The 13,345-nt window shown below is 36.1% G+C and overlaps 1 protein-coding gene across 1 annotated transcript in view; it reads left to right on the forward strand.

The window, feature by feature from the left end:
* Nucleotides 1-13,085, forward strand: part of LOC128638685 (dual specificity protein phosphatase 8-like) — a 15,900-nt gene extending 2,815 nt beyond the window's left edge. The window contains exons 2-7 of the mRNA XM_053690801.1: nucleotides 1,084-1,306; nucleotides 2,312-2,441; nucleotides 6,216-6,382; nucleotides 9,388-9,547; nucleotides 9,783-9,906; nucleotides 10,512-13,085. Coding sequence (XP_053546776.1) covers nucleotides 1,094-1,306; nucleotides 2,312-2,441; nucleotides 6,216-6,382; nucleotides 9,388-9,547; nucleotides 9,783-9,906; nucleotides 10,512-11,295 — 1,578 coding nt within the window. The 5' untranslated portion in view covers nucleotides 1,084-1,093 and the 3' untranslated portion in view covers nucleotides 11,296-13,085. The remainder of the gene's footprint in view (nucleotides 1-1,083; nucleotides 1,307-2,311; nucleotides 2,442-6,215; nucleotides 6,383-9,387; nucleotides 9,548-9,782; nucleotides 9,907-10,511) is intronic.
* The last annotated feature ends 260 nt before the right edge of the window (nucleotides 13,086-13,345 follow it).

The raw sequence follows: 13,345 nt of genomic DNA on the forward strand, positions 1-13,345 counted from the left end.
ACTTCCTGCTGAAACGCTGAGTGAGGAGAGAGTAGTTTACTTGTAAAATATTGATGATCCCACTTTCACTGTAGAGCTTGTCAGCAACCTGGCCTGAACGGAGTTTAATGGAGGCCTCTACTAATCTACCATGTAAAAATCAATAAAAGCTATGTAACCTTAAATATGTTAAACGTGAGAGCGTAGTCATTTCCTTTATCTTTTCTAACACCTTAATTTAATTTTTATAGTCTGTACTGTAATCCACATGTTTGTATTACATGAATTAATTTGTTGTGTGGTATAGTAATGAGATACTGCAATGTAAGCTAAATGTAAATAAAAATGCACTTTTGCGCATATATATATACATAGGGTCAATCCAATAAAACAAAAAATCAGCACTCACTAGGTTTAAGTGAAATAAGTTTTTAATTGATGTTTCGGGATACAACACCCCTTACACATCTATTGATCTGGGGGGGGGGGGGTAGAAGCCTTGCAAATGAAATAATGAATGATATAAATATGAAGCTTTTTGTATAGTTTTTCCTACTTTAACATTAGTATTGATGGTTTATGTAATGTGATTGGCCTGAACAAGATAGTCTAATTTTTTTTTTTTTACCTCCATATTGCTTTAAAGCAGTAGCGGACCTAGTTAACAGAGGGCCCTGGTGCAAAATGTTTTGGCCCCCCAAAGGTAACTCCGTAGTAAGGAATAGCAATAATATTCATGCTGCTCTGTATAATGATTTTAAGAATAGATAGATGAACCTGCAACCTGCACTAATAAAAGTCTCCCCTGCATTAGAATTGTACATATTCTACACATGCCTATGTATAGACTTGTTGATATGGGCCCCCTCAGTACTTGGGCCCTGGTGCCGCTGCACCAGTGTTAGTTCCGCTCTGCTTTATATAACATATTAGTAAGCTGATGTGGTTTTTTGGATGGACTCCCAAAGCTGTTTATATGGTTTCATGATCTTCACTAATATTCAACCATTTGTCCACAAATGAGTTGTTTTATGGTTGTCTGTCTGCTGAGGTGTTGGAGACGCTTATTCACATACGTATGTGTTGTTGGTTTTCCTCACTCAGGTAGTCCAATATGGGTGGAGAACGGAAGCCTCCCCAAGCTATTCAGGCCCAAAAACTGGCAGGAATTCTGCGGGAGGACAGTGAAGGTGTCTTGGTGATTGACTGCCGATCTTTTAGCGAATATAACAACCTCCATGTTGTAGGCTCTGTAAATTTGTGTGGCTCCAAGCTGGCACGAAAACGCCTTCTCAAGGAGTTACTTGTGTTGCCACATCACCCCAAGGTCAGTTGAAATGGACAGAAAACATTTACTGTTGTGTAATATACCATTATGCTATACAAGTTATCCTGCAATGTATTACACAGTACATTACACGATAAGGTTGTTTAAACACTTCTTCTATCATTTAATACCTATAATTTACAAGGATAATAGTTTTCTATGAATTATGACCTACAGTTAGCATAGATTACACCATCCCTGTAATTTGCCTTTCCTGTGAGATCAGCTATAAAGATCATATATCCCCATAAAAAAATAACTCCAAAATAGTTTATACAAACTTTCAAACATTAAAAAATGAATAGAATTTTGGAGAAACCATAATTGGCTGAAACCACTAAAGTGCATTCATTGTGTAATCTAATACATATATAATGATCATATATATATATATTACAGATCTCTGAAAGGGACATGGAGGTCAACATTTAAATTGTAATAAAAACCATACATAAACAAAAAAAACAAACAAAAAAAACCATCCCAATTTAGATTTTTTAATATAAGTAAAATGTATTGTTTATTTTTAATTCTATGCACTGTCTGAATCATTAAAGTTTCTTTCATTTTTTACTTCCATCTCCCTTTAAAGGGACAGTCTATTCCAAATGTTTTATTGTTTAAAAATATAGATACTGTAATCCCTTTATTCCCCAGTTTTGCACAGCCAGCATTGTTATATTATTGATATACATTTTACCTCTGTGATTACTTTGTTACTAAGCCTCTTTTGACAGCCCCCTGATCACATGGCTATTTATTTATTATCGATTGGCTAGCCAATTTGTGTGGTGTCCTGCACAACTCCACAGGCGTGAGCACAATGTTATCTATATGACCCACACGGATTAGCAGTGTCTTGTTGTGAAAAGCTAATAAAAAAACTTGCTGGTTTATGTAATAAAATAAATGCATGCTGGTGTAAATGATGTTAAATAAATGCTTTCCACACATTAGCTAACTTTTTTTTTTTTTTCTCTTCCTATTTCTGTATTGCAATAACAGATAGATTCTTCATTTGAGAAGCAAGTGGTTGTCTATGACCAGGGGAACCAGGAAGTATCAAATTGTAACTTTGTTTCATTAGTGGTGGGGAAGTTGGAGAAGCAGTACCGCTGTGTATCACTGCTAGAAGGTGAGAACAAATATTTTGTGATTGGATCATGTTTTGTCATTAAAAAAAAAAAGTATGTATTTTAAACTTGCCACAGTTGTTTTACTTAAAGGGACATTCCAGCCAAAATTGAAATGCTTGTCAGTGCATTTTCATTTTCGAATAGAAGCATTTCCTCCTTCTAGATTTTCATAATGTAGCTCAGTAACTTGCCTGGGGCAAGTTTGGCAAATGTCACTCATCCCAACGGTATTTTGTTTGAGGACTGTCCTGAGATTTTTAAAGGGACATACATGTGCAAAAATAATAATAATAACTAGTATTTATATAGCGCCTTTCTCCCAGTGGGACTCAAAGCGCTTTTACAGCGCTCGCTCTCGGAATTAACCAAATCGGCAGCTGAATAGTAATAGTTGTTATTATGAAGATGCTTTATTGTGTTGTATTCAAGCAATATTGCAATAATCAAATTATCCAATTATGTATTTAATCCCTTAAAATGGGGTTTTAAAATATAATTAAAGTCCACAACAGAGCAACAATGAATTATAGGAGCCTAACTGAACACATCTAGTAAGCCAATGACAAGAGGCATATATATGTACCCACCAATCGCCAGCTACCTCCCAGTAGTGCATTGCTGCTCCTGACCCTATCTAGGTATGCTTCTCAACAAAGGATACAAAAATAACGAAGTAAGTTGAAAAGTCTTTTAAATGTTATGTTCTATCTGAACCACAAAAGTTTAATTTTGACTTTAAAAGCTGCCTTGTTTAGGAATGTGTGTGTGTGTGTGTATATATATATATATATATCACACACACACACTTTGTAATACTCACTTAAAGGGACATTAAACCCCAAAACTTTCTTTTATGATTCAGATAGAGGATACAATTTTAAAAAGGTTCCAATTTATTTCTATTATCAATTTGTTTTCATTTTCATGTTATTCTTTGTTGAAGAGATACCTAGGTAGGTAGCGTGCACATGCCTGAAGCACTACACGACAGGAAATAGTGCTGCCATCTAGTGCCCCTGCTAATGTATAACATTGTTGCAATACTGCCACTATATAGTGCTGCAGACACGTGCAATACTCTTGAGCTTACATTTCTGCTTTTCCACAAAGGATAACAAGAAAACTAAGAAAATTTGATAATAGAACATAACATTTTAAACAACTTTCTAATTTACTTCTATCTAAATCATGAAATAAAAAAATGTGTTTTATGTCCCTTTAAGTGTAAAGATAAAGAAAGTAATGTTGTGAAATTCCATGTATCTTCAGTGGTGTCTCTCTTTAAAGGGATGTAAAACCCAAATATTTTCTTTCATGATTCAGATAGAGAATACAATTTTAAACAACTTTACAGTTTACTTCTATTATGAAATTTGCTTCATTCTCTTGGTATCATTTGTTGAAGAAGCAGTAATGCAGCCACCAATCAGCAGATGGGACCTTGGTTATTTGCTGTTCCTGAGCTTACCTAGCTATACCTTTTAGCAAAGGATAGCAAAAGAAGGAAGCAAATTAAATAATAGAAGTAAATTGGAAAGTTAAATCACATGCTCTTTCTGAATCATGAAAAAAAATGTGGGTTTTCGTGTCCCTTTAAGAATATTCTATTAATAGACATGACAAAGCTTTTGTTGAATGGTGGGGAATTGAGAAACAGAATGACAGGTTACAGTGAAAAACAAATGTTACTAACGGCTTCATTGATTTTAAACATCAGACATTTCATGTTGACTAATTCTTTTATTTCAGAGTGATATCAGGTTTTGTTAGCAGCTAAGTGCTTACTGGATTTCTTATAGGGAAGCATAATACAAGTGTGTGATTGGTTCAGATAAAATCACACTAATACTATTCATAGCAAATCAAAATGTATATATTTTGTATCTACTTCTTTGGCACAGTTTAGCTAGGAATCTTGTTGCTCACTACAAACTGATATAAATCCATCTTTAAAGGGCCATAATACCCAATTGTTTAAACACTTGAAAGTGATGCAGCATAGCTGTAAAAAGCTGACTAGAAAATATCTCCTGAACATCTCTATGTAAAAAAGAAAGATATTTTACCTCAAAAGTTCCTCAGTAGCCACCTCCCATTGTAAAGGATTTCTAAGCAGCATTTTAGTATGTTTGTCCCGGGACAGCTGAAAGGATGAGCCTCGTGAACTCTCATACTATTTCACCAATCGGGTAAAGGAAGCTTACTATGAAATCTCATGAGAGTTAAGTCAAATCTCAGGAGATCACAGTAAGAGTTCATGACCTCAGCACTGCTGATGCTTATTGGCTGCTGTTCATTTCTTTTTTTTTTTTTTTTTTTTTTTTACCTGCAGCTGAGCAACAGCTGAGTATAACTTTTTACACAGAATTAACTCTGCTGAGCTGAGGAAATTCTGAGGTAAAATATCTTCCTTTTTTACATAGAGATGCTCAGGTGATATTTTCCTGTCAGCTTTTTACAGTTATACTGCATCAGTTTCAAGTGATTTAGCATATGAGTATTATGTCCCTTTAAGGCTAGATCAACATCAGATTAACACAAACACATTCCATCACCAGTCACTGATATGTAGTGCATTCTACCTATATGCATCCTTTTTATGCATAAACACTGTTGCAAACCCTGCAGGCAAATAGTGCTCAAGATATGTGCACACTCCTTAGCCTACCTCAGTATGCTCTCATGGAAAGGAGCTATATTTCTCACAAGCAGATCAAGAGAAATAGGTTGTTTTTTTGTTTTGTTTTTAATTGTACTCACTGAATCATGAATGGCTATTTTTTTTATTTCCATGTCCCTTAAAAGGGAAATGAAACCCATTTTTTTTTGTCTTTCAGGATTCAGATAGAAAATTCAATTTTAAACAAATTTCCAATTTACTTCTATTATGAAATTTGCTTCTTTCTCTTGATATCCTTTGTTAAAGGAGCTGCAATACACTTTTGGGAACTACCTGATCATATCTAGTCGGCCAATCACAAGAGAAATGTGTGTAGGCACCAATCGGCAACTAACTCCCACTAGTGAAGGACATATTCTTTTTCAACCATGGATATCAAGATAACGAAGCACATTTGAAAATAGAAGTGAATATAAAAGTGTTTTAAAACGACATGCTCTTTCTGAATCATGCAAGTTTAATTTTGACTTTTAAGTCCCTTTAAGTGTGTCTGACGAATAAAAAAACATCTTAGAATTTAAGTTTGTGATTCACACCATAACCTTTATAGTCATTTTCTACATTCATGTTAAAAAAAAATATTTTTGTTACCCAGTCTGGTGCTGTCCTTGTACTATTTATGGTGCAGATCACCTTCAAAATAGTGTCAATGTATTTTTATTAAATTTAAAGGGACAGTAAAATCATAATGACATTTTCATGATTCAGTTAGAGCATGCAGTTTTAAATATCTTTCCAATGTACTTATGTTATCAAATTTTGCTTTGTTCCCTTTGTATCCTTTTGTAGAAAAGTAAACTTATTAGACAGGCTAAACCTTGTTGCAAATGCTGCTGCCAGATGGCTAAAGAAACGTGCATGCTCCTGAGCTCAGCTAGAAGTATTATTTAACAAAGAATAGGATATTAAGGACTAAGCAAAATTGATAATGAGAAGTAAATTAGAAAACTTTGAAATTTTGTGTTCTGTCCAATCCATGTAAATGTAATCATGACAGTATTAAACGGACAGTAGAGTGCCTGTCTTCCAGTAAGTGACTTTGCATGTTACCTTGTATGTTGTCTCTAATTAAAGTGTGTTACTGTTCTAACAGGTGGCTTTGCTGAGTTTTCTTCTCAGTACCCAACCTTGTGTGAAGGCAGAACATCAAGTATCCTGCATGCCAGCATATCTCAGCCCTGCCTCTCCACGTCTACGGTTTCTGTGACTCGGATCTTGCCACACCTTTACCTTGGCTCTCAGAATGATGTAATGAATCAGGTATGAGCCAGTTCTATCAGTATATGCTGCCTAACCCCTTGACTGCCAAAGTGGGCTGCATCTTATTACACAACAATACAACACAGTTCTGTCTATCAATCAACATATTCAATAATAAGACCCACAATAGTGTAGTAGGTTAGGGTAACTGGAACACCAAAAAGGAATGTACCAACAGACAACTCATGAATTCAGGTTTGTCCGTGAGTACTTTCCTTTTTGGTGTTAGTTACCATAACCGACTACACTATTGTGGATTTCTTGTTTTCCTCTGAGGGTTGATATCTGGACACTTGGGAAAGGTGACATCTGAACCTATCCTGAGGGAGTTGGCGCCGCTGTTTTGCTACAAATTGTATTAAAGAATAAAGTTTGATAAAAAATGTGTTTGGTTTTTTGTTTTTGTCCCCCCATAATATATTCTATTCGCAATACCAGATAAGTAGGTGATTGTAAGTGCACAGCACACATAAGTAAACATTCATCTGACAGAAGTTATAGTCTTTGGAGTCAATCTGGTTGCCATTGTATGGGACTTTATCAGCATAGGAAAAACATATATGTTTTGTTACTAAGTTATGTTATGTTCATTTTTAGTGTTAAGAATTTCTCATGTGTTTGCTTGGAGCTAAGAAACATAATAGACTATGAGACTGTTACCATTTTTTATGACCATATTTTTGTTTATATACATATACTGTACGTGTGTGTGTGTGTGTATATATATATATATATATATACACACATCTGGCCAAATGGGACAAGCCCAGGTACCTCGTCAAGGTCCTTACCAATACCTGGGACCCTAAAACAGCCACACAATGCAAGCTTTCAAATCCAGACAAACTGGGAACAAGGGAAGGGTGCACAGGAATATGTAATCACCCTAGACATATACAAAACATGCTCAGCCCTGGGTGCCACTGGCACTCACAGGAAGCTGTGCTGCTCCCAGGGTCACAGGCAGTTAACCCCAGTCAGGTCTGGGTGCAAGAACCATAGGGAAAATTACAAAACAAATTAATTCAACACACAGAGAAAACCCAGCACTCACTTACTGACTGGGGTTAACTGCCTGTGACCCTGGGAGTAGCACAGCTTCCTGTGAGTGCCAGTGGCACCCAGGGCTGAGCATGTTGCAGGGTCATGGGATGTGTACCCGGTCCAGTATGAGAGTGCAGTTCCCTTCCGTGTTTTTTATATGTCTAGGGTGATTACATATTCCTGTGCACCCTTCCCTTGTTCCCAGTTTGTTTGGATTTGAAAGCTTGCATTGTGTGGCTGTTTTAGGGTCCCAGGTATTGGAAAGGACCTTGACTTGGTACCTGGGCTTGTCCCATTTGGCCAGATGTGGTAACTAACCTTTCCATTTTTTATTTTAAATCTTAGCTGAGAGCTTGTAAGTGAGTGCTGGGTTTTCTCTGTGTGTTGTATTAATTTGTTTTGTAATTTTCCCTATGGTTCTTGCACCCAGACCTGACTGGGGTTAACTGCCTGTGACCCTGGGAGCAGCACAGCTTCCTGTGAGTGCCAGTGGCACCCAGGGCTGAGCATGTTTTGTATATGTCTAGGGTGATTACATATTCCTGTGCACCCTTCCCTTGTTCCCAGTTTGTCTGGATTTGAAAGCTTGCATTGTGTGGCTGTTTTAGGGTCCCAGGTATTGGAAAGGACCTTGACTTGGTACCTGGGCTTGTCCCATTTGGCCAGATGTGGTAACTAACCTTTCCATTTTTGATTTTAAATCTTAGCTGAGAGCTTGTAAGTGAGTGCTGGGTTTTCTCTGTGTGTTGTATTAATTTGTTTTGTAATTTTCCCTATGGTTCTTGCACCCAGACCTGACTGGGGTTAACTGCCTGTGACCCTGGGAGCAGCACAGCTTCCTGTGAGTGCCAGTGGCACCCAGGGCTGAGCATGTTGCAGGGTCATGGATGTGTACCCGGGCCAGTATGAGAGGGCAGTTCCCTTCCGTGTTTTGTATGTGTGTGTGTATATATATATATATATATATATATATATATATATATATATATATATATATATATATATATATATATATATATATATATATATATATATATGTGTATGTGTATATATATATATATATATATATATATATATATATATATATATATATATATATATATATATATATATATATATATAAAATCTCCCCCCCCCCCCTTTTTTTTTTTTTTACCTGGCAAATGTTTTTGTTATGCCAATTAAAAAAAAAAAATTACGATTGAGGCTGCTTCAAAAGTTCTCACAGGAGATATTAAAAAAAAAATAATAATACATCTGACCTTGTTCTAAAGTCAACAGCCCAAAGTGCAGGGCCAGTTCCTTTTGACAAGCTGAGAAAACTGTTGAGATTACAGAGATTACCTTTTCCTCTGTGGGAAAATTCCATTAAAACTTGCCCACATTAACCGCTTGGATACCAGTCTGCAATATATTGCTGTGTTATGTAATCAGGCCTTCCTGGTAATCACAGAGCTACATGATCTGTTTAATTATTTCAGAGAGTTTAGGACTATATGACATGCAAACATATGGCACTTGTGTATGTGTGTGTGTGTGTGTATATGTGTGTGTGTATATGTGTGTGTGTATATATATATATATATATATATATATATATATATATATATATATATATATATATATATATATATATATATATATATATTGTATGTGATTTTTTTTTTTTTATCTCTCTCTTGAAATCACTTCAACTTGAATTGCAGCTAATAAATTTGATCTAACTGGAGTATATTCTAAACGGATGAGATTTTATTTATATAATAATTTACCACTTCTAAAATAATCTTGTTTTGACAATGTTAGGATTTTAATTTGTTTAGGTTGCGTGACCCAAAAAGCATTTTGTCAGTCTCTACAGTTTCTCTTTATCTAATCTCTTTATGAGTCACACACAATATTATGACTGTTGCTTCTGATAATTTGCATCAATTTCTATATATTGTTTAATGTCCTCACAGGAGGTGATTAATCAGAATGGAATCACTCATGTTCTGAACGTCAGTTACAGCTGTCCAAAGCCGGTCTTCATTCCCGATAACCACTTCCTACGCATCCCCATCAATGACAGCTACTGCGAAAAAATCCTGCCCTGGCTCAGTGCAGCTGTTGACTTCATAGGTACCCTTTGTTCTATATTAATATTTCTCTGACCATGTGCTCAAATTGGCTAGGGTTATGGTGATAATGTGTCATCTCTTTCTTATCCAAGAGAGTTTGCTACTCCCTTAGAGGCTTTCTAGGCCTTTAACTTTTCTAGGCCCATGATGTTAATAACACATTATATATTATCTATCTATCTATCTATATTCTATAAACTGTATATAATTAATATCACCTTTTTTCCCCCCCCCAGAAAAAGTGGAACTTTTAAATGGAAAGGTTTTAGTTCACTGCTTGGCTGGCATCTCACGATCGGCAGCAGTTGCAATAGCATATATCATGAGGTCAATGGGACTTTCACTAGATGATGCATACAGGTAAGAAACCATGTTGTGGGGTTTTTGTTTTTCTGCTTCAGCTGTTTTTAAACAGAATTTTTATTTTAAAGCACAAGTTCTAAGGAAGGTACAAGGGAAATGTGCTAAAGTACTAATTGGGGGGGGAGATATTGGGGGGAGTTCTGAGATGTTTAATGTGTCAATCTGAATCATAAAAAATGTTTCTTCTCCCTTGAATTAAAAATCATGTTTAATTATTAGTCGATATCACTGGTTTTTAAACCTATCCTCAGACCTCCCCAACAGGCCAGGTTTTCAGGATTACCTTGGATGAGAGCAGGTAAAATAATTGTTTACTAATCAGCTAATTGTGGACAGGTTTGAAAACCAGTGGTCTATATATATATTTTAACAATCTCTTAAATATGAGTGGTAATGTCAAGTATCTACAGTATATGTAGAAAAAGTACTTATTGTGCGGTGTAAATTTATTTTTAAATTTGCTAAATGCAAAATGTAGTTTTTTAATGTTTTTTTTTCTTTCTAATAATTTCTTTCCATTCACAGTGGTTACTGTTTGTACAGTTTAAACGCTTCTTTCTGCATCTTTAGTGAATACTCTTCTGTTTTCTTCACTACAATAGGTTTGTTAAAGAAAAGAGACCCTCCATTTCTCCCAACTTTAACTTCCTGGGACAGCTCCTTGAATATGAGATGGGGCTTGCAAATTCTTCACCCTCAAACGCTAATAAACCATCTCGTGCTGACAGCCTTACAAATGGAAAGTGCACTAACCATCAGTATATTGAAGAAGAACCAAATAAGGGCCAAACTTGCCAAATGAACTGTAAGGTCACCCCTAATTCCCAGGAAATAGAGGTTGCGATTGATGCTACAAACATAACTGAAACCTGTTCTAGGGTTGAGTCAACGCATACGTCATTGGAAGGCAGGTTTACAACAATGGGTATTTCTTCAGACCAGCGCCGTGACATAAGTAGCTTAAAACGCTCATTTTCTCTGGACATTAAATCTGTGTACACTCCTTTATCATCTTCTGTTGAAATGCACAAAAACTTTTATCATCCATCCGTGCCCCAGCTGGTAGAATCACAACCTGTTTCTTCCAAGCCCATGGGATTGTGGGATCGCTTTCTTGGCTTTGGACTAAATTTTCTGTATTATTACTCAGAGGAGGAAGAGGCCAAGGAAAAATTAGGACAACAAGAAAGACCAGTTGGGATCTGTGAGCAAATGGATGTTCAAGAAAGCTTAAAAAAGAGGCGGGCAAGTACAAAAAACCATGATAATGGACCTCAGCGTCCATTTTCTTTGAACATTCCCACCTGTAAAGGCCAAACAATATTGAAGGAGAAAAATATCGAAGTTGGACCAAGAGTAAGAACAATCTCTCCCATACCTCTGTGAGGAAAAGTATGAGATTGTCTTCTATTATTTATAACTTCTCAAAGGCTGCTGTGCATATGGGACAGAATAATGGGGATCCATACAAACAAAGAATTTGTAGAACTTTCTGGCCTATGGCTATATTTTCTTTGCATGTTCAAGATCCCTGAAAGACCTGACAAGCATGCAGAGAAACTGTTTTTAAATCTTACTTCATATTGAATGAACAGCAATGGACTACAGTTCTTTTCTGGTAATGAACAACATTTTTTGTTTAAGGTGATGCAGGAATCACCAGTCAGATGGCATCATAGGTCCATTGTCCATTTTACGAGGCTTTGGAAAGCCTGCTTTTTTGAAGCTCTAGTGTGCAATTTCTTTATACAGGACTAAAAAGGCATTTGCACTGTTGCTATGCTCCAGTGTTAAAGGAGCCTTTTGTAGGTCGGCCATTGATTAGCACTGTCTGTTTAATAAGCTTCTCTACCATTTACTCTGAATGAAACTCCCAAGACTAAGGGACAAAGAATGCGTTATGTACCTCCTAATTTATCCTTTTGGTACTAATGTGCTGTGTTGTGAACATCCTGCTTGAAACTTTTATCTTTTTTCAAATATATGGAATCCCTTTAAGATTCTTGTTACAAAATGGTCCACACAATTTCAACCTTGTGTAATGTACAAAGGGTAGTTCTAGTAAACGTTTCGTATCTAGGTCCTACATGGATGTATGTCCTAGAAGCCAAATTTGTCTGTGACAATTTACTACCCTTGTTCTTGTTAAATTTTATGTTGCTGTGAATATATTTAATGGTCCCTTACATGCCTGGGGTAACCCCCCTCGCATACAACACACTTATCCTGCTCTCAGGATAACAGGAAGTTAAATGTGTCCTTTATTATAAGCAGGTGTTAAAATTACTTTTTATTGTTTTTCATTATTTATTCATAAATGTGTTTAATTTCCTTTTGCTTCTGTTATTACCCATTGAAGCTGCTAGTTGTTGTATTGGTATTTTAGGCTGGCTGCACCTAATCCTTTGAGTAAAAATGTAAGCATGAGGCAAGTGTGAGAATATGAAAATAACAAAAATCCATTTTATGAAGGAGTACGTACTTAGTTATTTATTCATGTAAACATTAAGAAACACTCAGGTCCCTCTTTCGGGAAATTGTTACAGGCTACCGCACTATTATCTAGTTATTTATGTCAGTGCAAGTATAAAAACAGGATATCTTGGGGTCTGCAATAGCCAATAATGTAGCAAGTCGCTATACATAAATGGATAAAGCAGTTTGGAGTAACCTTGAAGTTACCTTTTGAAAACACGTATAAATTTAAGGGCAACGTACTAAAATATGCTGTTGATGCAAATTGCCTAAATTCCACTTGTGTAAGCTATATATCAAACATCCGTGCGCCAAAATTGTGCAGTGTGTGAGCGTTGTCTTTACAGAGCTAATGTGGCATCATTTTGGCGTACATATATTCTGCATACTGAGGCATATATGGGCAAAGTGCAACTCTATAACCAAACTGTGTTCTCCTTATACTTTAGTAAATATATGCAACCAAAATGTGGAGTAAACACAAAATACCTTAGCACTGAGCTGTTTCAGTATATTGAAAATACTTTGCCCTAACTGTCTACAGAGTCAGGTGTTTTTTTTGTGTTTTTTTTTTTTACTTTTGTTATTTTTGTCTCTTTAGCTTTGCCATTCATTGCATTTAAAATAATACCAGTGACTGACGTGATGATTGCGAGATTATTATTATTATTATTTAATAAACTGATTTGCTTTAAAACTAACCATCTTTTATAAAGCAATTGCCAAAGAATATAAACTCAGTGTAATTCAACAGAATAAAATACACCTATTTCTCCAACATAGGTGTGTCCGGTCCACGGCGTCATCCTTACTTGTGGGATATTCTCCTCCCCAACAGGAAATGGCAAAGAGCCCAGCAAAGCTGGTCACATGATCCCTCCTAGGCTCCGCCTACCCCAGTCATTCTCTTTGCCGTTGTACAGGCAACATCTCCACGGAGATGGCTTAGAGTTTTTTAGTG

Source organism: Bombina bombina, chromosome 8 (genome assembly GCF_027579735.1).
Source record: "Bombina bombina isolate aBomBom1 chromosome 8, aBomBom1.pri, whole genome shotgun sequence".
Taxonomy (NCBI): domain Eukaryota; kingdom Metazoa; phylum Chordata; class Amphibia; order Anura; family Bombinatoridae; genus Bombina; species Bombina bombina.